This window comes from Pleurodeles waltl, chromosome 4_2, assembly GCF_031143425.1.
Source record: "Pleurodeles waltl isolate 20211129_DDA chromosome 4_2, aPleWal1.hap1.20221129, whole genome shotgun sequence".
Lineage (NCBI taxonomy): Eukaryota > Metazoa > Chordata > Amphibia > Caudata > Salamandridae > Pleurodeles > Pleurodeles waltl.
Window position 1 is genome coordinate 682451764 of NC_090443.1, and position 20757 is coordinate 682472520.

Sequence of the window (20757 nt, forward strand, 5' to 3'; positions counted from 1 at the left end):
GGGTCAAAAGAACTGGCTCTGTGTCATGACTTGATGCAAATACTGTCCAGCAAGGATCCAGCAGTGAATGTAGTTCGAGGATTTTGTGTCAGTCTTGTAGCTGGGCTTTCCTGGCTATTGAAGATTAGAGACAATTTGGACATCACTTGGCTGTCAGGTTCACTGGGGACATTTTAGTAACGGGGTGACTATAGCTTTTCCCTCTCAACAGGTAGACATCCACTCTTCATTGTACAAACAACTGAAATCTCAAAAAATGACTTTTATTGGATAAATGTTGCTATTGTGATTTCACTGAAATTAAATTGCACGCCATGTGTAATGGTCCTGTATGAAACTTGCATAAGCAGAAGCATCCAATGTTGCTCCAAAACTTTGCATTTATAGGTAAGAGAATAGGGAGCATTAGCAATGAACCTAAACAATACACCTTTATGCTGGGGCGATTCCCGGAATGTCCAAAACCTGCCCCCTACTCACGCCCAGGTCTTAGTTTAGTTACTTGTAAAAGGGGCTCTTTTGTAAAATGGCCACTGGCTGTACAGCAGTAGTAGTACAGGTTCGCTTATCATGCCATAACTCCATCAGCACGTCCCTCTGCAAACTCCTTGTCCTCGTGATCTTTCCCAGAATGGAAGTACCCCACCACACATTGTATTATAATGTACCGCAGGAGGAGCAGGTTTGTGGTCCCCACAGCACATAGCGAAAACTGCACTTAGCAGTACCTTGAATATGTAAATCCAGTCAGGTTAATGTGTCAGGATGGAGACGTGATTGTGATGAACTTAATGAGAAACACAGTTAATGTCATTTATAGTCTTATATTCAGTAATCAGTAATGACATTAGGAAGAAATTGCTTTTGGGCATCTGTTTACCTGTCTATGTGGAGAACTTTTTAAGGCAGCAGCCACAAAAAGGAACGGATCTCCGCCGACATAAAATACAAGAACAGACACATGCTGGGGCAGGTGGTGAAGTAGGAAGAGCTTCTACATAGCAAATGTATTTTCTTTAGAAAACCCTGACAAAAAGTTGTTTGGTACACATAATAGGAGAGTTATACCCTACAAAGATCATGTCACTGTACACCAAATTATGCTAAACGGTTTCTTTTGGAACTGGGGTTGTGCCCATCTGAGTGCACTGGAAAGCTGAACCACAATTAATCCTTTCTCAAACAACAAATTTGACGTCCATAATATTAATTATTCAAGTGATAATTTCAAACCCAGAAGCAAATGTTTTGACCTCACTGAGGGACAATGATCAATAATAAATGTGTTTCTTACAACACATATTGAGCTATGGCACTGACTGGAGGAAATGTTTCGTTCCCTCCTAGCAGGTAGAACTTCCATCAAGTCCCATATTCACAAGCCAGGTAGAGGAAGTAAATATGAGGGAATATATCAAAACTTAATATAAGCTAATGATAATTATTTTTTGCCCACACAGGCACTATAATCAACTAAAACAGTGGCCCTCAGTGATGGAAAGATTCATAGCAAATGAGTAAAGACTTTTTCCCCATTTGTGAGATCCTCAAAAGTGGCAGGCAGTTGCCATGGAAAAGCATGCCTGTCATCGTTTTTATGAATCCCATCTAGCATCACTACCTATGGATTAACAGCCGAGCTGAAAAGTTGTTAGATGTAGGGCAGTTATTCCGTTTTTATCTATATTTTAATTTCACACACAAAATATTTTTATGTGCAAAATCTATTTTCATGCATCACCTGACAAAATAGAGGCGATAGGGACTGAGTTCTTTCCATTACCATCATCCTGCCAATTAAAAAAAGCAATAGATGGCAAAACAACAATTCAGATATGCTGTGTGTTTCTAGAAAACGTTTCCCTTTTTAACGTTTTCCTGTGCTGTTTCACAAGTATTTGACTAATAAACTGAATAATCTCTGCCTACAAATAGTTTCCCACTTGTGTTTATCAGTACCAGAATGTGGGATGCTTCTATAGTTCCCCTGCTGCGTGCACTTTTGTTATTGATAGATGTGAGTTACCTATACATAATAATAGTGAGCCCTCCCTCACACCCCCGCACTGAAAGACAGCTAAGGCCATTATCACGAAGGTACACTGGTTGCCACTCTTATCAAATAAAATTAATTATCTGTTAGTTTATACCAAATGCTATACAACCAACTTTTTCAGATACACTCTTCACGTTTGGAAGTATTACCTTTCAAACTAGATCCTTCAAGCAGATTCTGATGATTTTATGTCTATTGAGAATTGGTGTTGTCAGTTTTGACAACTATTTACATTTTTCACAAAAAGTGCAGCTTTTAGATGTTTGACTGGGCTATCTCTGTTTTTAGGGATGTTCCTGGGGCCGCAATGTTGCTCCTTTAAACACCAACTGTTGCCTTTAACTTTACCCAACCGCAACAACACACTATTGGAGGTTGTTGGAAAAGGATTGATAATGCACAACACCGATTGGACAATACCAGTGGTCATGGATATAGGCATCCTCTTGAGTATCAAATGATGATGTGTACCTGAAAACTGAATTTGTTAATAGGATGAAAAAAGTACGATACAAAAGTGCATCACAGATTACTTTTTCTAACTGTGTTTTTATATGTCAAGTCGATGGGGATGTGTTACACAAACACGATTTAATTAAGAAAAGGGAATGTGCAATGTCTGTATGTTACTGTGGCTTATAGGAAATGTCCATTCACGACTTTACACATTCTTAAAGGCAACCTCTTTTCTGTAGTTCCAAAAGACAATGCCTTGTCAAAATCTCAGCTAGAACCCAGCTCTTCCCGTAAAAAGATAGGATGGAGGAGGCCAAATAGTGGTACAACAGTAGAATAATTAACTTTTTTTATGTGTGAAAACAAGATATTTAAAAACAAAACCGAGGAGAATGAGACCACAACAAAATTAACACATGCAAAGCAGCCTCCACTGTGTATTGTTGAATAAATATTTCAGTCAATTGAGTAAATCTTTGTTTTTTATGTTTTAGGGTCCAGCGGGGCAAAGAGGGCCACCCGGCATGCAGGGTCCAAAGGGGCGAAGAGTAAGTATGCTTAAGATACGAAATAATTTAGGAAAGGAAGTACATTGTCGGAAACAAATCACCTGTGGACCTTTGCAAGTATGTCTATGTCCTTCATTTTTTTATTGCCAATCTAGTTCCTCTGTCTAAATGTTGATTCCTGATCTTTGATCTTTCGCTCAGTAGTTGGGCAGTAATTCGTCCACATAGGAAAGTGAAAAGAAAAACTGGGATTATCTTCCTAGAGATACTAAGAAAGAGGAAGCAAGTTTTTGGAGTTTGCCTATCTAAGGCATAAAAAGAAGTTTGTTGTCAAACACACACTTCCATTCACTCTTTCTCCAAAGAAAAAACAATCGGAGACTCATTTATGGAAGAAGCCCATCAGCTGACCAGCAAGTGGGTATATCTACGATCAAAAGTTCTATCTTATAATAGCTTAGGTTTAACGAATTTAATTTAATCCACTGAATTATAGTGAGAAGACACTCATGAAACTGGCTCTGAATGGCGAATGCATCAGCAGTCGTTCTGACCCGGATCTGGGTGTTGTCAGAATAGTTAAGAAATATACAACCATAAGAGCTAAATAGGGAAGCAGCATGTCTGTTGAAACAGTGGACTCAAAAAGGACACCTGAGAGACTGCCTGGGCATACTTAGGTTGGAAGGAGGGTTACAAGGTAGGAGCACTTCCCTTCAGCCTCTGCCAAAACTACAAGAGGGATCGGGAGCAGGAGTGTGTCAAATGAGGCAAAGAGGTCAAACTAACTAAAAACAGAGTAGAGAGTGGAAAAATCAGTGGGTGACGCAAATGTGCTCACAGGAGGAATAAATATGATGAAACAAATGACTGGTAATGTGAGAACTACCAGAAGCAAGGAAAATTGAGAGAGAGTTGAACAAGCAGAGATAAAAATTGGTGCCTCAAAGCAAATGACCTGTTCTCCCCACATACTTAAGTCACCATGAAGAATAGAAAGGGTTGCACAAGTGTAAGAAATGTATGTGTTGGTTGAGGGGGGTGCAAGGCCTTTTCAAGTAACAGCCACAGTCCTTGTCAGGGTGAACCATTAAAATCACTTAAGTAACCTCTGTTTAAACCTCAGGCTTAACTTTGAAGCAATGTGTAAAGTATTTATGTTGCACACAAACAGTAATAAACAGAAAACACAATGCAAATAAAAAATCCCAAATATAATCAATTATGTAACACCAAAAAAACGAAAATCCCAACAGTATGATCGGAGCTATGCAATTTTAAAGAATTATGGTGAGTATAGCGCCGAAAAAGACAAAGCGCCCCTATTGGTTATCTTGTCCTGTGAGATGAGGAAAAGTCACAAGTTCAGGCTGGATAAAGGGACCAGGTTAGTCCAGCTGAAAAAGTCACCTTCTCAAAGTCTGGCATGAAAAGACCAGTTAACAGTGGATGAGGTCGAGAGGAGCAGGAAGAGCATTGCAGATGGTCGTCACTGGAGCACGAAGAGCAGGCAAGGCATTGTGACTGGTCGTTGTTGTAGCGTGAAGATCCCCTCGGGCGTCACTGCTGGTTATTGCTGGAGATTCGCATTGAGGCAGTTGCTGGGAGGTGTTGATGCTGTACCATGAACTGCAGATCTCTCGTTGCCGGTTGCGCTGGCAGCCTCTGTAGCATGAAGAGTCGGGTTTATCAGAGCGTTGCATTGGTGGTCAGTGTGGGTAGCGAGATCATGGTCACTAAGAGTCCAAAACATCATGATTTCTCCTTCTTGAGGAGTACACTCTGATACCAGCCAAGTATCCAGGACCTGGAGATGCATCTCTTGGGGATCAGTGACTGTCTTGCAGAGGCCATCATGGCTCAGGTAATTCCACTTGCAGGTTCAAGCATCAGGTCAGCTGGGCAGATGCAGAGTTCTCTGGAGCATGTCATGTCCCTGTAGCTCAGAATAGGGGATCACTCAGCTGACCGTTGGAGTAATTTCAGCCTGGGATGAAGGGTGCAGGTCCAGTCTTCATTCTCAGCAGGCAGGGCAGGCCCCAAGCAGAAAGGTAGCAGGGTGCCCTTCTGTAATGTCCACAGTACTGAAGAGGGTCTGAGGGTCCCCTTTTAATTCCTGGTGCACACTCTTAAGTGGGAGAAACTTCTGGAATTTCCCCCTGCAGAGGTGTCTGGAATTTTCTATCTTCCTGCCCTATTCCCATTCTGTATGGGGGCACAATAGGCTAGATGGCAGTCCTTTGTGTGCGAGGTGGCCAATGCCTCTGAAGCACAAGTGGGGTAGGTGACAACTTCACCCTTCCTCATTAAGCCAGCATGGCCAATCCTGCCAATACTCAGACCCTCTATTGTTATGCTGTCTGGTAGGAATACACAAAGGCCAAATGCCAATTACATCTAGTCGTGTAACCCAGGAATAGGCTGCAGGCACCAAATGGTCAGAACGAAAAAATGCCAACTTTCTAAAAGTGGCATTTTCAGAATTGTGACTTCAAATTCAATTTTTCTATTAAAGAGGGTTTCAAATTATAATTCGTCAAACATCAGACACAAGATTCCTACCTGCTTTAACACAAACTTTATTGCTTATTAACTGTAATAAGGTAACCCACTGTTGTGTAACCCGATGTTATCCTTTGGAAGAGGTAGGCCTTTCAGGAGTAAAAAGCTGATTTAGGAGTTTTTCACTACTAGGACCTGCAAAACTAAAACATACATGTCCAATTTTTGAAATACAATGCATCCTGCCCAATGGACTGTTTAGTACCTACCCTAGCGGCAGCCGCGGCTTGTCCTTTAGGGTGAAGGGCCACGCCCCTCCACCTTTTACCTCTCATGAAGAGTGTCTGTCAGGCTGACCAAAGGGCAGCCTGCCAAACACTCTTCATGTTCAGCTCAGGTAGCCAAGAGCGAGACATGCGTGATTTGCACAGGCTCCAGGCAGCCTGAGCTGAACTTTGCTGGGCTGAAGAGGCCACAACTCCTATGGGCGTGACCTCCTCGGCTCAGCAAAGGTGCCTCGAGGCCCTCCCCATCGGTGACGAGGGGAAGCGTCACCCATTGACTCTGACTTGGGCGCTTCAGGTTTAAGCCCTGAAGCGCCCAGGGTGAGTATCAATCAGTAACACCTCGTCACAGAGTGGGATAGGGTCAGAAGTCTCACTGACCCTATCCCACTCTGTGACGAAGTTGGGGCTGCTGCCTTCCTTAGGTCAGCCAGAGAGGGAAGGCAGCAGTCCCAACCCTTCTGGGACCTCCGAGCTAAAGGTAAGTGTGTGTTTTTTAAATGAATGTTTGGTGCATGCGAGTATGTTTGAATGTTGATGAGTGTTGTGAATGGATGTGCGTGCATGTGTGAATGAATGAGTGTGTGTGTGTGCCTTCCGCCCGCCCCCCTCCCTCCTAAAATTACCTGCCGCCACTGCCTAGGGGTGACTTATATGTATTGAAAAGGAAGGTGTAGGCCTAGCCAAAGGTTTATTTTACTAGGTCAAAATCACAGTTTAAAACTAGACACACAGGCTGCAATGGCGGGTCTGTGACATGTTTTAAATGCTACGTAAGTGAGTGGCACAATCAATGCTGCAGGCTCACTAATGTCATTTAAGTTGCAAACCCTGGGTACCTACAGCACCACTTTACTAGGGACCTACAAGCAAATCAAATGTGCCAATTGAGTGTAAGTTAATTGCACCATGTTTAAAGGAGAAAGCACAAGCACCTTAGAACTGGTTTGCAGTGGTAAAGTGCACTGTTGTGAGGTTATTTTAGCATTTATGTAGGCACCTTTATTTTAGCTTGTACCCTCTCACCTAGTCACTTGTCATTTTATTCCTCTTATTATTTTAGCAAGGCTTTATTTTAGTGGCAATCTTTTATCATTTTAATCAGTTGCCCTTCCATGCAGAATTTGTTATTCATTTCTTTGCACAACATTTTCATCCTGTGCTCATTCCAAGGCCTTACACAATAGCTTACTGGGTATTGCCAGTCCAGAGAGTGCAATGTCTACCATACTCAGAAAGATAACATGTTGTCACATCAGGGCAGTTCTCAGAAAAAACAAGGTGTTTTATTATAAAACTATAAAACAACATGCTGCCCCCACCACACTAGAAGGGACATTCCAGCCAGCCTGCCACCTCATGCTGCACATTGTCAAAGTTTCTGCTGAAACTCCACGCATTCTCTCGTCTATGTGGAAGGACTCCCAGCAGATTAACAGAACTCTTCTCTACCTCTGAACACAGGAATGGGAATTGGGCTTCCTTCCCAGGACTTAATAGGTTGATTAGGACTACCACTGCTATTTGCTCTCATGTAGAAACTTAGTAGACATATTAATGTGACAATATGGTGGGACTCTTCCTGTGTTTCACTTTCCTGGTCACTGCTATAATAGTGTTGTGCTTCATTATCCTCATAATGGCAATTCATGCCTTTTTACATCAAACACAGTTGCTTCAATAAAACTTGTTGAACCAAAACCCTGCTTCTGTTTGTCTGTGCATGTATGAGACTTGTATAACTGAGAGAAAGGGGTATGATCTGTTCCACCACGACTTCCCTGAGGAGTCTTACAGTGTCATGCAATAGGCTGCCACAAATGCTTTTTACCTCTGGTACTGGTGAGATGCTCTTAGCTAGCCAGAAAGATTAGGCTGACATCTGTCACGCTGTGGGATCAGACTCTGTCCCCATGCTCGGTGGTGCTGCCGCTCGAAATCCACCAGTCTTGTTACTACAAGAGTCCTGCGACAGCAAAAAGTCCTAACAGCCAACAAAAAGGGGTTCAGAAAACAGGAAGGTTAACATAAAACGTTTGGGAGTGACCCTGCAAAGAGGGTTAAATCCAACAATGAGTCAATATCATTTTTGAGAGTTTGGCAGAGCCAGGCATATCTAAAGGCTGAGGGGAGGGTGCAATGCAAATACTGTCCCTGAAAATAATATGCCATCCCACAGAATATTGAATTGATCACCTGGTTAGTGGGATCAGGTGCAGAAACTCTTTTAGCCAAGTTCCAGTTGTAAAAATAGAGTGGTGTGTTTAGGGATGGGCCAGGTGTTGGGGAAGGTACAACCGAAAGCTAACAGCAGAGGGCTCAAGGAGGGCTGAAGTTCGGGATCCACAGTGAGGCAAGGAGTTTAAATAGAAGTGTATTGCTCTATTAATGTAGGACATAAGGCCAGTAGCTGGTTGCAAGAGAATGTGATTGTGAAGGCAATGCGAGCTGGGCCAAAATTTGAAACCTACCTTGTGGCAACATACTGAATGGTTTGAAGTTGGCAAGCAAAAGGTATAGCCATACTGGTATTATATAGATTGAAGACACTGAGTTGGGTCAAGGATGGGGAGGACATTGTTGCCCTGGAAAGCCTACATCCAAAAACCCCAATCAAAAATAAAAGAAACCAGTAGGTAGAAGGAAACCAACCTCTGTTAAGAGAAGCATTTCCCCTCAGCTTCTGAGACTTAAAAAATAATTAAATTCGTAGTAAGAAGAGAATAAGACTAAAAACCTAAAACAATAATACACCCATGTGCATTAATTAAAACATATAAAACACAAAAGGAACATGGTCTGCTTTCCGAATATACAAGTAAAGAAAACAGTAACAAAGTGAAAAGTGCAGAGCTGGGCTTGAGGTTGGCTGTCTCACCGCATGTGCTAAAGGGCATAGTTCAGTGCCATTGTGAGATGGCATACTCTCTTTTCATCAGCTGCAGACAGCGCATTTCAATACATCATCATCGTAGGTAACCACAGGGCAGTGAGATATCACAAAAGGTTAGAGGCACTTAATGCATGTGCCCCCTACCCACTGGGAAGAAACAGGACTTTAAGCAGGGTCAAATGACTGCCCTGCCAGTGCTCAGCACCGTCAAGGCATGTAAGCCCTATTATATCCAAACCTGAGGACTTACACTAATGGAATATGACTTCCAAGCTGGGAGTCAGGCTGTAACTTGAGTTGTAAAGCCAATACCCCTGTTATGTGCCACTATTTGAATTTGTTCCTTCCTCTTCTGGTATAAGCCCTCCAGGCATGAGCTACAAAATGGTTGGACTTGCTGTACCTCTCTTTTTGATAGACTAATTCAGAACTAGAATACAAATAACAGTATTTTTTTACACATAATTTGAATAATATTGCATTTTTGTTTATTTTTATATGTAATGCGCTGAATGGTTTTTTTGTGGGTTTAAAGTTTAAATTTAAGGATTGACTGATTATTCTTAAGTTTGCTGTCCACAGTACATACATTCTATGTAGATAAATGATCTGCAAATGTTTTCTGAATATGAAAAAATTAAATGATTGTGTTAATTGATTTGCGCACCCACAGTAGTAAAAGTCTGTATGAGAGTTTATTGCCAATTTTTCTTGTACACAATTTGTCAGGCCTAGCATTGCTGAATGATATGAGCCCAACCTCTTCTTCTTTGGTTCAACTTTCAGAAAGTGGGCATTTTCTTGCTTAACCTTTGTGTGCCTCTGCCTGTCTGCTGAATACACGTCTGGGCCAGGATGACAGTTGGGCTGTTTGAGAATTCACTATAGACAATCACAAAAAGGGAGCTGAGGTGTGCCCTGCATATACTGATGGTCCATCACCAGGCTGATGAGTCTTCCTGAGCTAGAGTGGTTGAAGGAGTTGACACTTGCACCTGAATAGGGCTGCACCTGTCCTCACACAAAGCAGTCCCCAACCCCCTGGAGTGTGTCTGGGGCCAGGGCAGGGAAGGGCATTGTCTTGTGCACTACAAAGAGTTATCTTTGAAGTTTACCTACTTCAAAAACAGAAATGGGTGTAAGTACTGGACCTCTGACACCGCATAGAATCCTTCTGGACTGAGGAAATTCTGCCAGGAAGAAGAGCTGGATGCTGTGGGAGGGACTGCCACTCTGCTTGTTGGTTTATTATACTGGCCTGCTACTTGCTGCTTCTGTCTTGGGAGTGAAGGGACTGGACTTGGCTTTCTACATCCTGCTTCCAAAGGTTCTCCAAGGGCTTGGACTGAGCTTACCTCCCGTTAAGAAGTCTCAGAGACATCAAAGACTTCACCTACCAGCACCTGGGCTCTCTTGCTGAGAGTCCTGACTTGCCAAGTGGTTCCAAATCCAGTTCCTGGGCCTTTGAGATTTAGTTCTGGTGCAATGAGGAAGAAACTAGTGCATCATCTTCCAGAACGGCTTGGTAACTGGCACCACTCTCTGACCCCACGCTGCTGCCTGCACCGAAGCCATGGTCCCAGCTGAGTTCTATGATCGCGACCTACAACACAGGCCTGATGCCACTGGAGCATCTCCAAAGTCCAGCCACAGCGTGAATCCAGAGTACCATGTTAACTACGTCCATGGCACCCAACTCCGCTGCAGCACTTGTCATCTCGTAATGTGATTGCGACACTGCTCACATCTTGACCTGCTGAATTCTTAGAGCCCACCTTCTCGTAAGGAACTGCTGCATCGCCGCCAATGCGCATCACCTCCTCTGCAGCCGTAAGGAGCTGACGTCTCACCTCACCTGCCTAGCTATAGGGAACCAATGCCTCACCTCCCCAGTGGCGGTAAGGAACCGACGCTGCACAGCTCCAGCGACGCCTCACCTCCCCGACTCTGTGCAACTTCTTTTTGTTTCCTCATAATTTACCAAGGTACTGTAACCAGGGTCTACATGACTCTATGGCCAGCCACGCTCCCTTGTGGGTGGGGCTGGACTATTGGAAACAACTCCATGAAGCCATTTTTGATAGCCCCAGTTGGAGCTATTGTGTTTTTAAGCGCCATACAACATTTAATCTCTGAAAAATTGTATCTTTAGTTGTGTATGTCTGATGTTTGTCATTTTGGTCTTGTTTTACTCAGATAAATATTGCCTATTTTTCTAAGTTGGTGTGGGGAGTACTTTTGTGGTGTTTGCACTATGTTACTGTGTGCATGTATAAATACTTTACAGTGCCTCTGAGATAAGCCAAGTTACCAAGGGAGTGAACAGGGACATCTTAGCTGTGTGACTTCGAAACCTTGACCAATGTGAGGGTCCCCACCTGGAAAGGGTGCAAACCACTGCCAACTTGAGACCTAATTTCTAAAAGCCTGCTACTAAGGCAGGCAATACTATGACTATTGTCTTAGGCATCACCTGCAAACTAAAATGATGTGTTTCACCAATAAAAATAAGTTAGACAAAACGTTTTCAATTACATTGAAGCTAAATATATGAATAAAGTACAATGGCAAGAAAAAATGGTGGAGCTCTTACTTCCAGGAAAAGGCTGTAATTGATCTATAGCAGTTATTTTTTAAATGTGATGTCCAGCTGATTTGTCTGGCACATGGAAGTTTTTTCTGTTTCACAAAGAACTGATGTGTGGGGATACGCTACATCTAATTTAATCTATTTAAAAGATGGTGATTATCACCAGCAATTGCTCAGTTTGGGCTTGGGACCCCACTAGACTGTTTTGGGCAATGCTTCAGGAATGATGACCAATTCAGAATACATCACCAAACTTTATATAACAATTGTGAGATTGTATTACAGGGATTGGAAATTGCAGACAGTCATAGTCTGCCTCTATATAAGATCAAGATTGGGGCCATACTTTGCAAATAAACTCTTTGAGGATTGAGAATTGTCCCCAAAATAACCCATCCATCTTTTTGGGTTAGGTATACTATTAACAACATTCCTTTCATCAAGATGGACAGGCTTGGAGACTATAGGTGACTGTGAAGGTTAATATCTTACTAAGAAAATTATAGTACACTTCATTATCTTTTGTCCCCTTATTAGGCAGTGAAGATGTAAATGGCTCAAACTGTTATATTTTTCACTATCATGTTACTGGTAATTTTAGCAGAGTGCTCACAGTCAACACATATGTATCAACAATTTGCAGTAGCACAGTCTATTTGTATACCTCGGAAGAAGGAGAGATGGCACACATGTGGTTTATGATCTTAAGCCACTAGCCACTGTATCAACAATGAGTAGCTTATTTTGTGTGGTTACTTTGACTACAGTTAACTCCTAATGTATGCTTTAGACACAATCTACTTGCAATATTGACTGTAGTACTTTATACTGCCATTTTTAACATTCAGCGTTGCTGAATTTGTTTGTTTTTGTTGATTTATGTGTGCATTTTGTAACTACTGAAATTAATAAAGTAAGCCAGATTTATATACAGGGAGTGCAGAATTATTAGGCAAATGAGTATTTTTACCACATCATCCTCTTGATGCATGTTGTCTTACTCCAAGCTGTATAGGCTCGAAAGCCTACTACCAATTAAGCATATTAGGTGATGTGCATCTCTGTAATGAGAAGGGGTGTGGTCTAATGACATCAACACCCTATATCAGGTGTGCATAATTATTAGGCAACTTCCTTTCCTTTGGCAAAATGGGTCAAAAGAAGGACTTGACAGGCTCAGAAAAGTCAAAAATAGTGAGATATCTTGCAGAGGGATGCAGCACTCTTAAAATTGCAAAGCTTCTGAAGCGTGATCATCGAACAATCATGCGTTTCATTCAAAATAGTCAACAGGGTCGCAAGAAGCGTGTGGAAAAACCAAGGCGCAAAATAACTGCCCATGAACTGAGAAAAGTCAAGCGTGCAGCTGCCACAATGCCACTTGCCACCAGTTTGGCCATATTTCAGAGCTGCAACATCACTGGAGTGCCCAAAAGCACAAGGTGTGCAATACTCAGAGACATGGCCAAGGTAAGAAAGGCTGAAAGACGACCACCACTGAACAAGACACACAAGCTGAAACGTCAAGACTGGGCCAAGAAATATCTCAAGACTGATTTTTCTAAGGTTTTATGGACTGATGAAATGAGAGTGAGTCTTGATGGGCCAGATGGATGGGCCCGTGGCTGGATTGGTAAAGGGCAGAGAGCTCCAGTCCGACTCAGACGCCAGCAAGGTGGAGGTGGAGTACTGGTTTGGGCTGGTATCATCAAAGATGAGCTTGTGGGGCCTTTTCGGGTTGAGGATGGAGTCAAGCTCAACTCCCAGTCCTACTGCCAGTTCCTGGAAGACACCTTCTTCAAGCAGTGGTACAGGAAGAAGTCTGCATCCTTCAAGAAAAACATGATTTTCATGCAGGACAATGCTCCATCACACGCGTCCAAGTACTCCACAGCGTGGCTGGCAAGAAAGGGTATAAAAGAAGGAAATCTAATGACATGGCCTCCTTGTTCACCTGATCTGAACCCCATTGAGAACCTGTGGTCCATCATCAAATGTGAGATTTACAAGGAGGGAAAACAGTACACCTCTCTGAACAGTGTCTGGGAGGCTGTGGTTGCTGCTGCACGCAATGTTGATGGTGAACAGATCAAAACACTGACATAATCCATGGATGGCAGGCTTTTGAGTGTCCTTGCAAACAAAGGTGGCTATATTGGTCACTGATTTGTTTTTGTTTTGTTTTTGAATGTCAGAAATGTATATTTGTGAATGTTGAGATGTTATATTGGTTTCACTGGTAATGATAAATAATTGAAATGGGTATATATATTTTTTTGTTAAGTTGCCTAATAATTATGCACAGTGATAGTCACCTGCACACACAGATATCCCCCTAACATAGCTAAAACTAAAAACAAACTAAAAACTACTTCCAAAAATATTCAGTTTTGATATTAATGAGTTTTTTGGGTTCATTGAGAACATGGTTGTTGTTCAATAATAAAATTAATCCTCAAAAATACAACTTGCCTAATAATTCTGCACTCCCTGTATAATAAAATATTTTTAGCATCTTCGCCCTCTTGAACATTCATCTGAAGAGGGTTCATTGAATGGAAGTTGTGCCTCCCAATCACATTACTTTTCCTCGAGCAGTGAATGGGAGCCAAGTTCTCACTACACACCTCCTTTCAGGACAGTATGCTCTTTCAAACCAAATGCATAGTCTATCCAATATCAGTTTCATATATATAAATCAATTAAAAAATATTATATCATCATTGGTTGCCCCTGACAATCACCTGCAATGCATATATCATGTACTCAGTCTAGAGAAGGCTCTTCATTAGTCATTACAACAATGAAGAGATATTATTTAGAAGGCCTCCCTTTTTGTTCTAGTGTGTTGCAACCACAGTGTACTAATTAAACAAAGAATGAGGACGAGGATGATCACTGTTAGTTTATGGATTCTGCCTGCACTTTATATGTTATTTGATAAATAGCTTCTTTGATTACATCTTGTAAACACAAGTCACATTTAAGACACCCACATATTGGGCCATTCTTTGTTGTGCTGGGTTTTTATGATGGTATAGGACATATATTCAATAGATGTGAGTAGTGTTTTGTAGTTTCATGCATCCACAGCTTTTAAAGTAGTATGTTTGATTAAATACCCAGCACGATCAGTGTGAATGACAATGTGGTAGTACATGTGGCAAGGTGTTAGTACCTATAGTGGCACTAGTGCGATTTCTTTTTGTTATGAGCAATAAATTAAGATAATGTACATTTCAATTCAAACGTTTTCAAAACATTTGAGAATACTGAGGGGGTAGATTCTTCTTGACCTTTCCTTTTGTGATGAATCTTTGACATCCCACTCTAGAGAGGGGCTTCAATTATAAAGTTGTTTTGTTCTTTGTGGCGTATTTAATATCCCTATTTTGAATATTACTCCCCTCTTATGGGGTTCAACTACAGATTTTGACTTGAAGCTTAGTTTTTAAAAGTGAGTGTTCGACAGGGCTATACTGAGGAGAGTGTACTGAGTTAGTCTTGGTAAAACTACTCAAATGTATAATTTCTTGATCTGTTTAGAATTATTAGAGTTGTTTCAAGTATTTGACACGGCCCTTTTTATTTGGAACAGGGCATAACGGTGATCCATTGCCTCTGTGAAACCGCAAAAGGTCCACTTCTTATTGTTTGGAGAACGTAGGCTTTTAGCTGTCTAGGAATTCTATGGATCTAATTTCTTATTCAGCTAAAACTGAAGGCAACAGTGCTCTACTTCTTTCTTAACTAAACATTGTGTGAATAAGTCCCTTCTTGTCATGTGAAGACACTTACCAGTTATTTCTCAATTGACTCGAGTGCTTTACAAATATCACATTTAGGATATCACTACGTGAGGTTTCTTTTGTCTAGCAACACATATTGCATTTTATTTCCCTATGTGGGGTAATACTGATGGAATTACTGTTGTGTTAGCAGAATGTGAAATGCTTTCTATACTAAGTGTTGCTCTTCGCATTTTTCCTCTTTTCCCAAATGGAGGATTCCTAAGCTGTCAGTTCGATGGAACGCGTTTAATGAATAAAAGTGCCAGAAGCTTTTGTACCACAGCCAGGGTCCCCATGTCATAGGCTCCTCCTGCACTCTCTGACATCTGCGTTGTGTTTTCTTAAGGCCTCAAACCCACATCTGAAAGTGGAGCATATATCAGTCGCTCTGAATCTGTCATGGGAAGTTCTCATGAGAACCGAGATTGCAGGCAATTCAATGTTCTCCTATTTTTGACTTCATACGTAATTTTATCCTTGTATTTTTGAAAAAAGTGATGTTTAGTATATAGAGTGCATCGGTAATTGTATTGTCCAGTCCACGTGAGAATCCGGAGCGCAAAAGATGAGCATTCAACAAAATGCATATACACATCACTGGTTTAAAATTAGTCAGTCCTCGGAATGAGAAGCGGTTGTTCAGTTAAACGTGTACTATACCTGCTGTCTAAAAATTCAGTGATGGCTATGCCCTTGGGGCTGTGGTGTGCAAGCTAAATAATAATGTGTTGTGCAATAGCCACGATTTAATTTTCAAAGTTAAATAATTCTTTAGAGTTTTACAATCATTCACACTATTTATGATAATTAAACATACAGCAGTTCACTTTACAAGTTTAGCATTATGTTCATCATAAGAATTCTATTATTCAGTCTTATACTCTAAAGTACTCTGTAAAAGTGGTATCCACTGGTTAAGAGGTTGGATCAGTTTTATAAGATAAATCCAGGCAATTAAATATTCTCATTGAGACGAATACCATGTAATTTCTGAATTCGGCACCATGGTTATTGACTTTGCCTCTATGGACTAAAAATAATGTTTTTTCTAAGTTGTTGTTTTGAACACATTCATAGTTCTCTGTTTAAAATGCATAACAATTGTCACAGAAATCCTTTGATCCAAAGGACTAGAGACCTGTGCTTCTAAATGTCTGTAATGTTCTGTCTGTTTCCGTTTTTGAAGGATTTGCCATTGTGCCCGTAGGCCAAGATAGTAAACTCACAGTAATTCCCATGAGCACCTTATTTGGAGTACATCTTTCACATTCAGAATTGACTACCTATAGTAGAAAAAAGCTTGCCAGTATAGTCCTCTCCTGTATGGACCAGGCGATTGATAACTAAATATCTTTTAGGGGAGGATGCTTCCTGGCTGCTGTTTGCCCTACGACTGAGGCTCTGCAACTCTGTGAGAGCGAACTATGTTTCTTAAGCGTTTTCTCATGAAACTAAGGATCAGGACACAGTGCTATTAAATTTCAGGTTTTTTTTTGTCATTTTAGTGTGTTTTGTATATCATTAGCAATCTTAATGCTATCCCATTGTGCCAGGCTCTTGGTAATTCCTTTGGCCATAGTTAATGCAGCTTCCATTATATACTCAAAAGTGACCTGCCACAATAAAATAGAACATACCAGCATTGTCAAATATTTCACCTGTGGATTATGTTCTCAAATGCTAAATGCCAAAGAGGGACCAAATGCCAAGCCTTTCTGCCCGTATCTGCTACCGTTTTTCATCCATCAGCGAAGATTGCTTCTAGTTTACATCCGAATTTACTATCAGCATTTTGAGCATCAAACTTCCTCTCTTTGCTTTCTCCCAATTATGCACTAGATCTGAATATTATCACAGCACTTAGAAAAACCTGTCTCACCCTCTAGCTTGCCGCAGTATTACAATTTGCACTGCTTTGTAGTTAGAGTGGGGGCAAAGCAGGAACACCAACATTTCAAATTAATACCTGCAGTGCTTCTAAATAATAACTTGTTGTATACAAACGTGTTTTATATAATGTTTCCTGACACACTTCTGCCATTAATAAATGCTGTAAATAGCAGATGTGACTATTATTCAATGTATGGTACTCACTTTACCGACCTTGAAGAAAATCAGTTTCAAAGCTATTTTAATGGATTCTAGTTTATAGGAGTCCTGCAAATCTCTTCTTTCCTATCATGTTCTTAGAATCTGTTGTTGGTGTATGATCCCTGATAACCCAAATCTGTTGCAGTAGGAATAATTAGTGGTCATCTATTGTGGACTGCACTGAATGGCACATAGTCACTTTTAACGAGAGTTGTCACCATTCATTTCCACAAACTAACTTCTCCTCTTGCCTGCAAATACGTTTTCAACATGTAGGTTAGTTACATGCAACATTCATCCAATGCACCATAAAAGCCATGCACTGGACACGATATGCTCGACCACTTTGATTTGCTCCCCTGAATCCACCCCAAGAACTTTTGCATGGATAACTGGTGTCTGTAATTGGTAATCATTTTGGCATTATTTTTAAATAGGCATGACCGGATTCCATTGCTGTGTCAACCAGAGAAACCTTCTGTAGTAGTTTCTGATGATATGGCCCCTTCACTACAGTCAAGCAGTTTTCTTTGATGACCAACTATAAGTAGAACCATCAGTCACTGCTGAACAAACATATCAGCAGGCTAAAATCGGGACTTAATTACTTATACCCTCTTATTTTAGATTCCTTCCAGGAGAAATTGACAGCAACCCATTCCTTTCTTCACTGCACCCTCCTGTAAATGTTGTTCCACAGGGTAAAATTATTTCACTAATATTGTAACCTACATTTCTTCTCTGACACATTTTATACTACCATTCAGATGCACCTCCGGTTTTACACAGATTAGATTTAGATTGTATTGTCTCTTTCAACTCACACTCATCCCAAAACAACAGGACATCTTGTGAATGTAAAAACAGGTCTCTTTCAACCCACACTCATCCCAAAACGACAGGGCATCTTTTGAATTTATCAGCTGGTCTCTTTCAACCCAAACTCATCCCAAAACAACAGGACATTTTGTACTGCACACTGTTGCAGGACTAAGGTCACATTTCCTACACTCACCCTCTACTGCATAACCATCCACAGAAGCAGGGACACAGACCACAGACTCAACCATAGCCACTTCCATTCACCAAAACCTCTGCACACTTTTACAGGAACACAAATGCAAAACTAAAAAAAAAGTTTGGGCATCTGACATCATCAGTAAAACTTCAATATATCATTGAACAAAATTGTTACAATAGGACTAGACATAATATGTAACCAGCATTACATTGCATGCAACACATATTTAAAACATTCTCCTTACAACTTCGCTCACAGTGTCACAAATGAAAACATATACTATGGCAACAAAATCAGCATGACATTTGTTTTAGAAAACAAATTGCACACCCAAAGTCCTCCACAATGATGAGCGGTATCCCACCCGAATATGCCACACAGAATCCATGACAGTATATGTGGCAGCAAAATCAGAATGGCATAAAAACAAATAACCATGGCAGGTAACACAAAGTTCTCCACTCTGGTAAACAACATCTCACCCGAACTACACACAATACCCTTGACGTAGATCCAATACTTAAAGACACATTACAGTCCCCTAAGTGCTCAGTTGAATGTCACAAATCTGTACATCACCTATCCCTGTAAAAACAAGCAAAGATCAGCAAAACGGCATGTCTCTTTCGTTGATCCTGCAGTGCAGTTTGGCTTCAAATAATGACACTGCTTGCCACTTTTATGTGTTCCAAAAACTATGATGCTGATGCCAATGATTACTGCATCGCATTGACTTGCAGTTGAAATGTGGTCTAGTCTTTAGCTGCAAAACTGCACGTTGCTCTGACGTGTTCCCAGGCAACATTGATCACAATGTGGGCGCACTCAGGATTCTGTTCCCTCCAACTAGGATCTCGCGTTTGAAATCCCACAGATGACAGAAGGATTAGAGTTATTATGCAAGTGCTCGCGCCTCCAGTACGACCACATGAGGTAAATCTTGCTTACCAGCTGAGCATGCACCTTTAAAGACACACACTGCCTTCAACTGTCACTGCGACGGAGTGACAGTTGAAGGCCACAAGTCACTCTCAATAGTCACTCGCGCTCTCAATAGTCACTCGCCACAAGTATTGTTTGCAAAAATAAATCTATTTAAATCTGCTTTCCAGTCAAGCCATCATCTTTGTTCATCAGTTCAGTACTCGCTACATTAAACTTACCATCTTTGAATACGTATTTCTATAGGCTGTCTGTTGGAAATGACACCAGTGGGGTACAGACACTTCTTTTGCTCATTTTTCTTTTTGTTTCATCAGTTTCTCTTACATGTAGGTTCACTTTGTCTTCCATCTACCTTCTCTTCTTAGTTTTCCTCAGTGTCTCTTTCACACATAGGTTCGTTTTTTTAGTTGTCACCAGTGTTGTAATCAAAGATTTCTTCTTCGTAAGTAGGAATCAGGTAGCCAGTTCAAATAGGAGAGAGGTTGTAGGTTTAATTTGAAAGGTTACAGGATAAATTACAAGTTACTTGATAAGAAGACCCAACCAGGAGCAGCATCCTCCCTGCTTAGCCCACTCTCTCTGTCACACTTCTCCAGTCACTCACCAACATTTCATGACATCGCACACTGGCTGATCAAAGAACAATGGAGATATGCGAAGAATACATTACAAGCATAGCAGATTATAACACATAGCTACAATGTAACTGAGACCTGGTCAGAATTAGTCATCTTGGTAATGATATTTGGCAAGTCCTAATTATGAATAGGAATTATTTAAAACAAATAAGTAAAAGTGGTGCTCATTGAGAGAATTCAGAAATTGATCTCTAGTTGGTGGTGATTTAACATTATAGCCACTTATTTACCCAGACAGACACTCCAATTACCAGTCTCGTTGTGGAGATGCAAAATGAACAAGATCCAAGAGGGACTCTGCATTATTTTACTAGCTTCTTGGTGGTATGTTTGGATAGCCTTCAGTGGCTATTAGGAAATTGAGTTATTTCTCCTGCATCTTCAATCAAGTGAAAAGTCATTCACACCTATCTAAGTGTCAATAACTCTCCATTCACCTCATTAGGGCAGGTCTTGAATAAACACAATAAACAGTTGCCAGGTTATTGGCAGGTGAATGGAATTCTGTTGATGGGGGTCAGAGGGTACACAGCGCCTAGGAACTCTGATTTACAGAGCAGAAGCTTTCTCAATCAGACCACTATAGATAAATAACTGCAAAGAAATCCAAGAGGGCTCACCCATCAGAATGCAATAGGCCGTGATGTTATCATAAGACACAGTCAGTTTTAATGCAGCAATCAGTACGTCTGACCCATTGGCGATACCAGTACACTATTTGCAAAGTGTTGTATGAACACTAACTGGAAAGCAGCCTTTTCTTCATAATTACAAAGGGACTCAACTTGTTAAAATGGTGACTAATGTGCATTTAATCTGTCTGCAATGATCGGGAAGTGGACGCCAATACACAAGATAGATTCTCCTGTTTCCCTGATTTTTGGAGCAGAACTAATTCTACTCGAAAGTGCTGAATACTATTTGAGCAACATTATTGGCCCGTTCATGAGAAGTTGTCCATTCTTGTTCAGAGATAAGCTT

General features: G+C 41.0%; 1 protein-coding gene and 1 long non-coding RNA gene across 2 annotated transcripts in view; one reads left to right on the forward strand and one right to left on the reverse strand.

Annotated features, from left to right (window-relative positions):
• Positions 1-20757, forward strand: part of COL24A1 (collagen type XXIV alpha 1 chain) — a 713151-nt gene that overhangs the window by 507613 nt on the left and 184781 nt on the right. The window contains exon 28 of the mRNA XM_069232264.1: positions 3007-3060. Coding sequence (XP_069088365.1) covers positions 3007-3060 — 54 coding nt within the window. The remainder of the gene's footprint in view (positions 1-3006; positions 3061-20757) is intronic.
• Positions 1-20757, reverse strand: part of LOC138293185 (uncharacterized) — a 270652-nt gene that overhangs the window by 177682 nt on the left and 72213 nt on the right. The window lies entirely within an intron of this gene.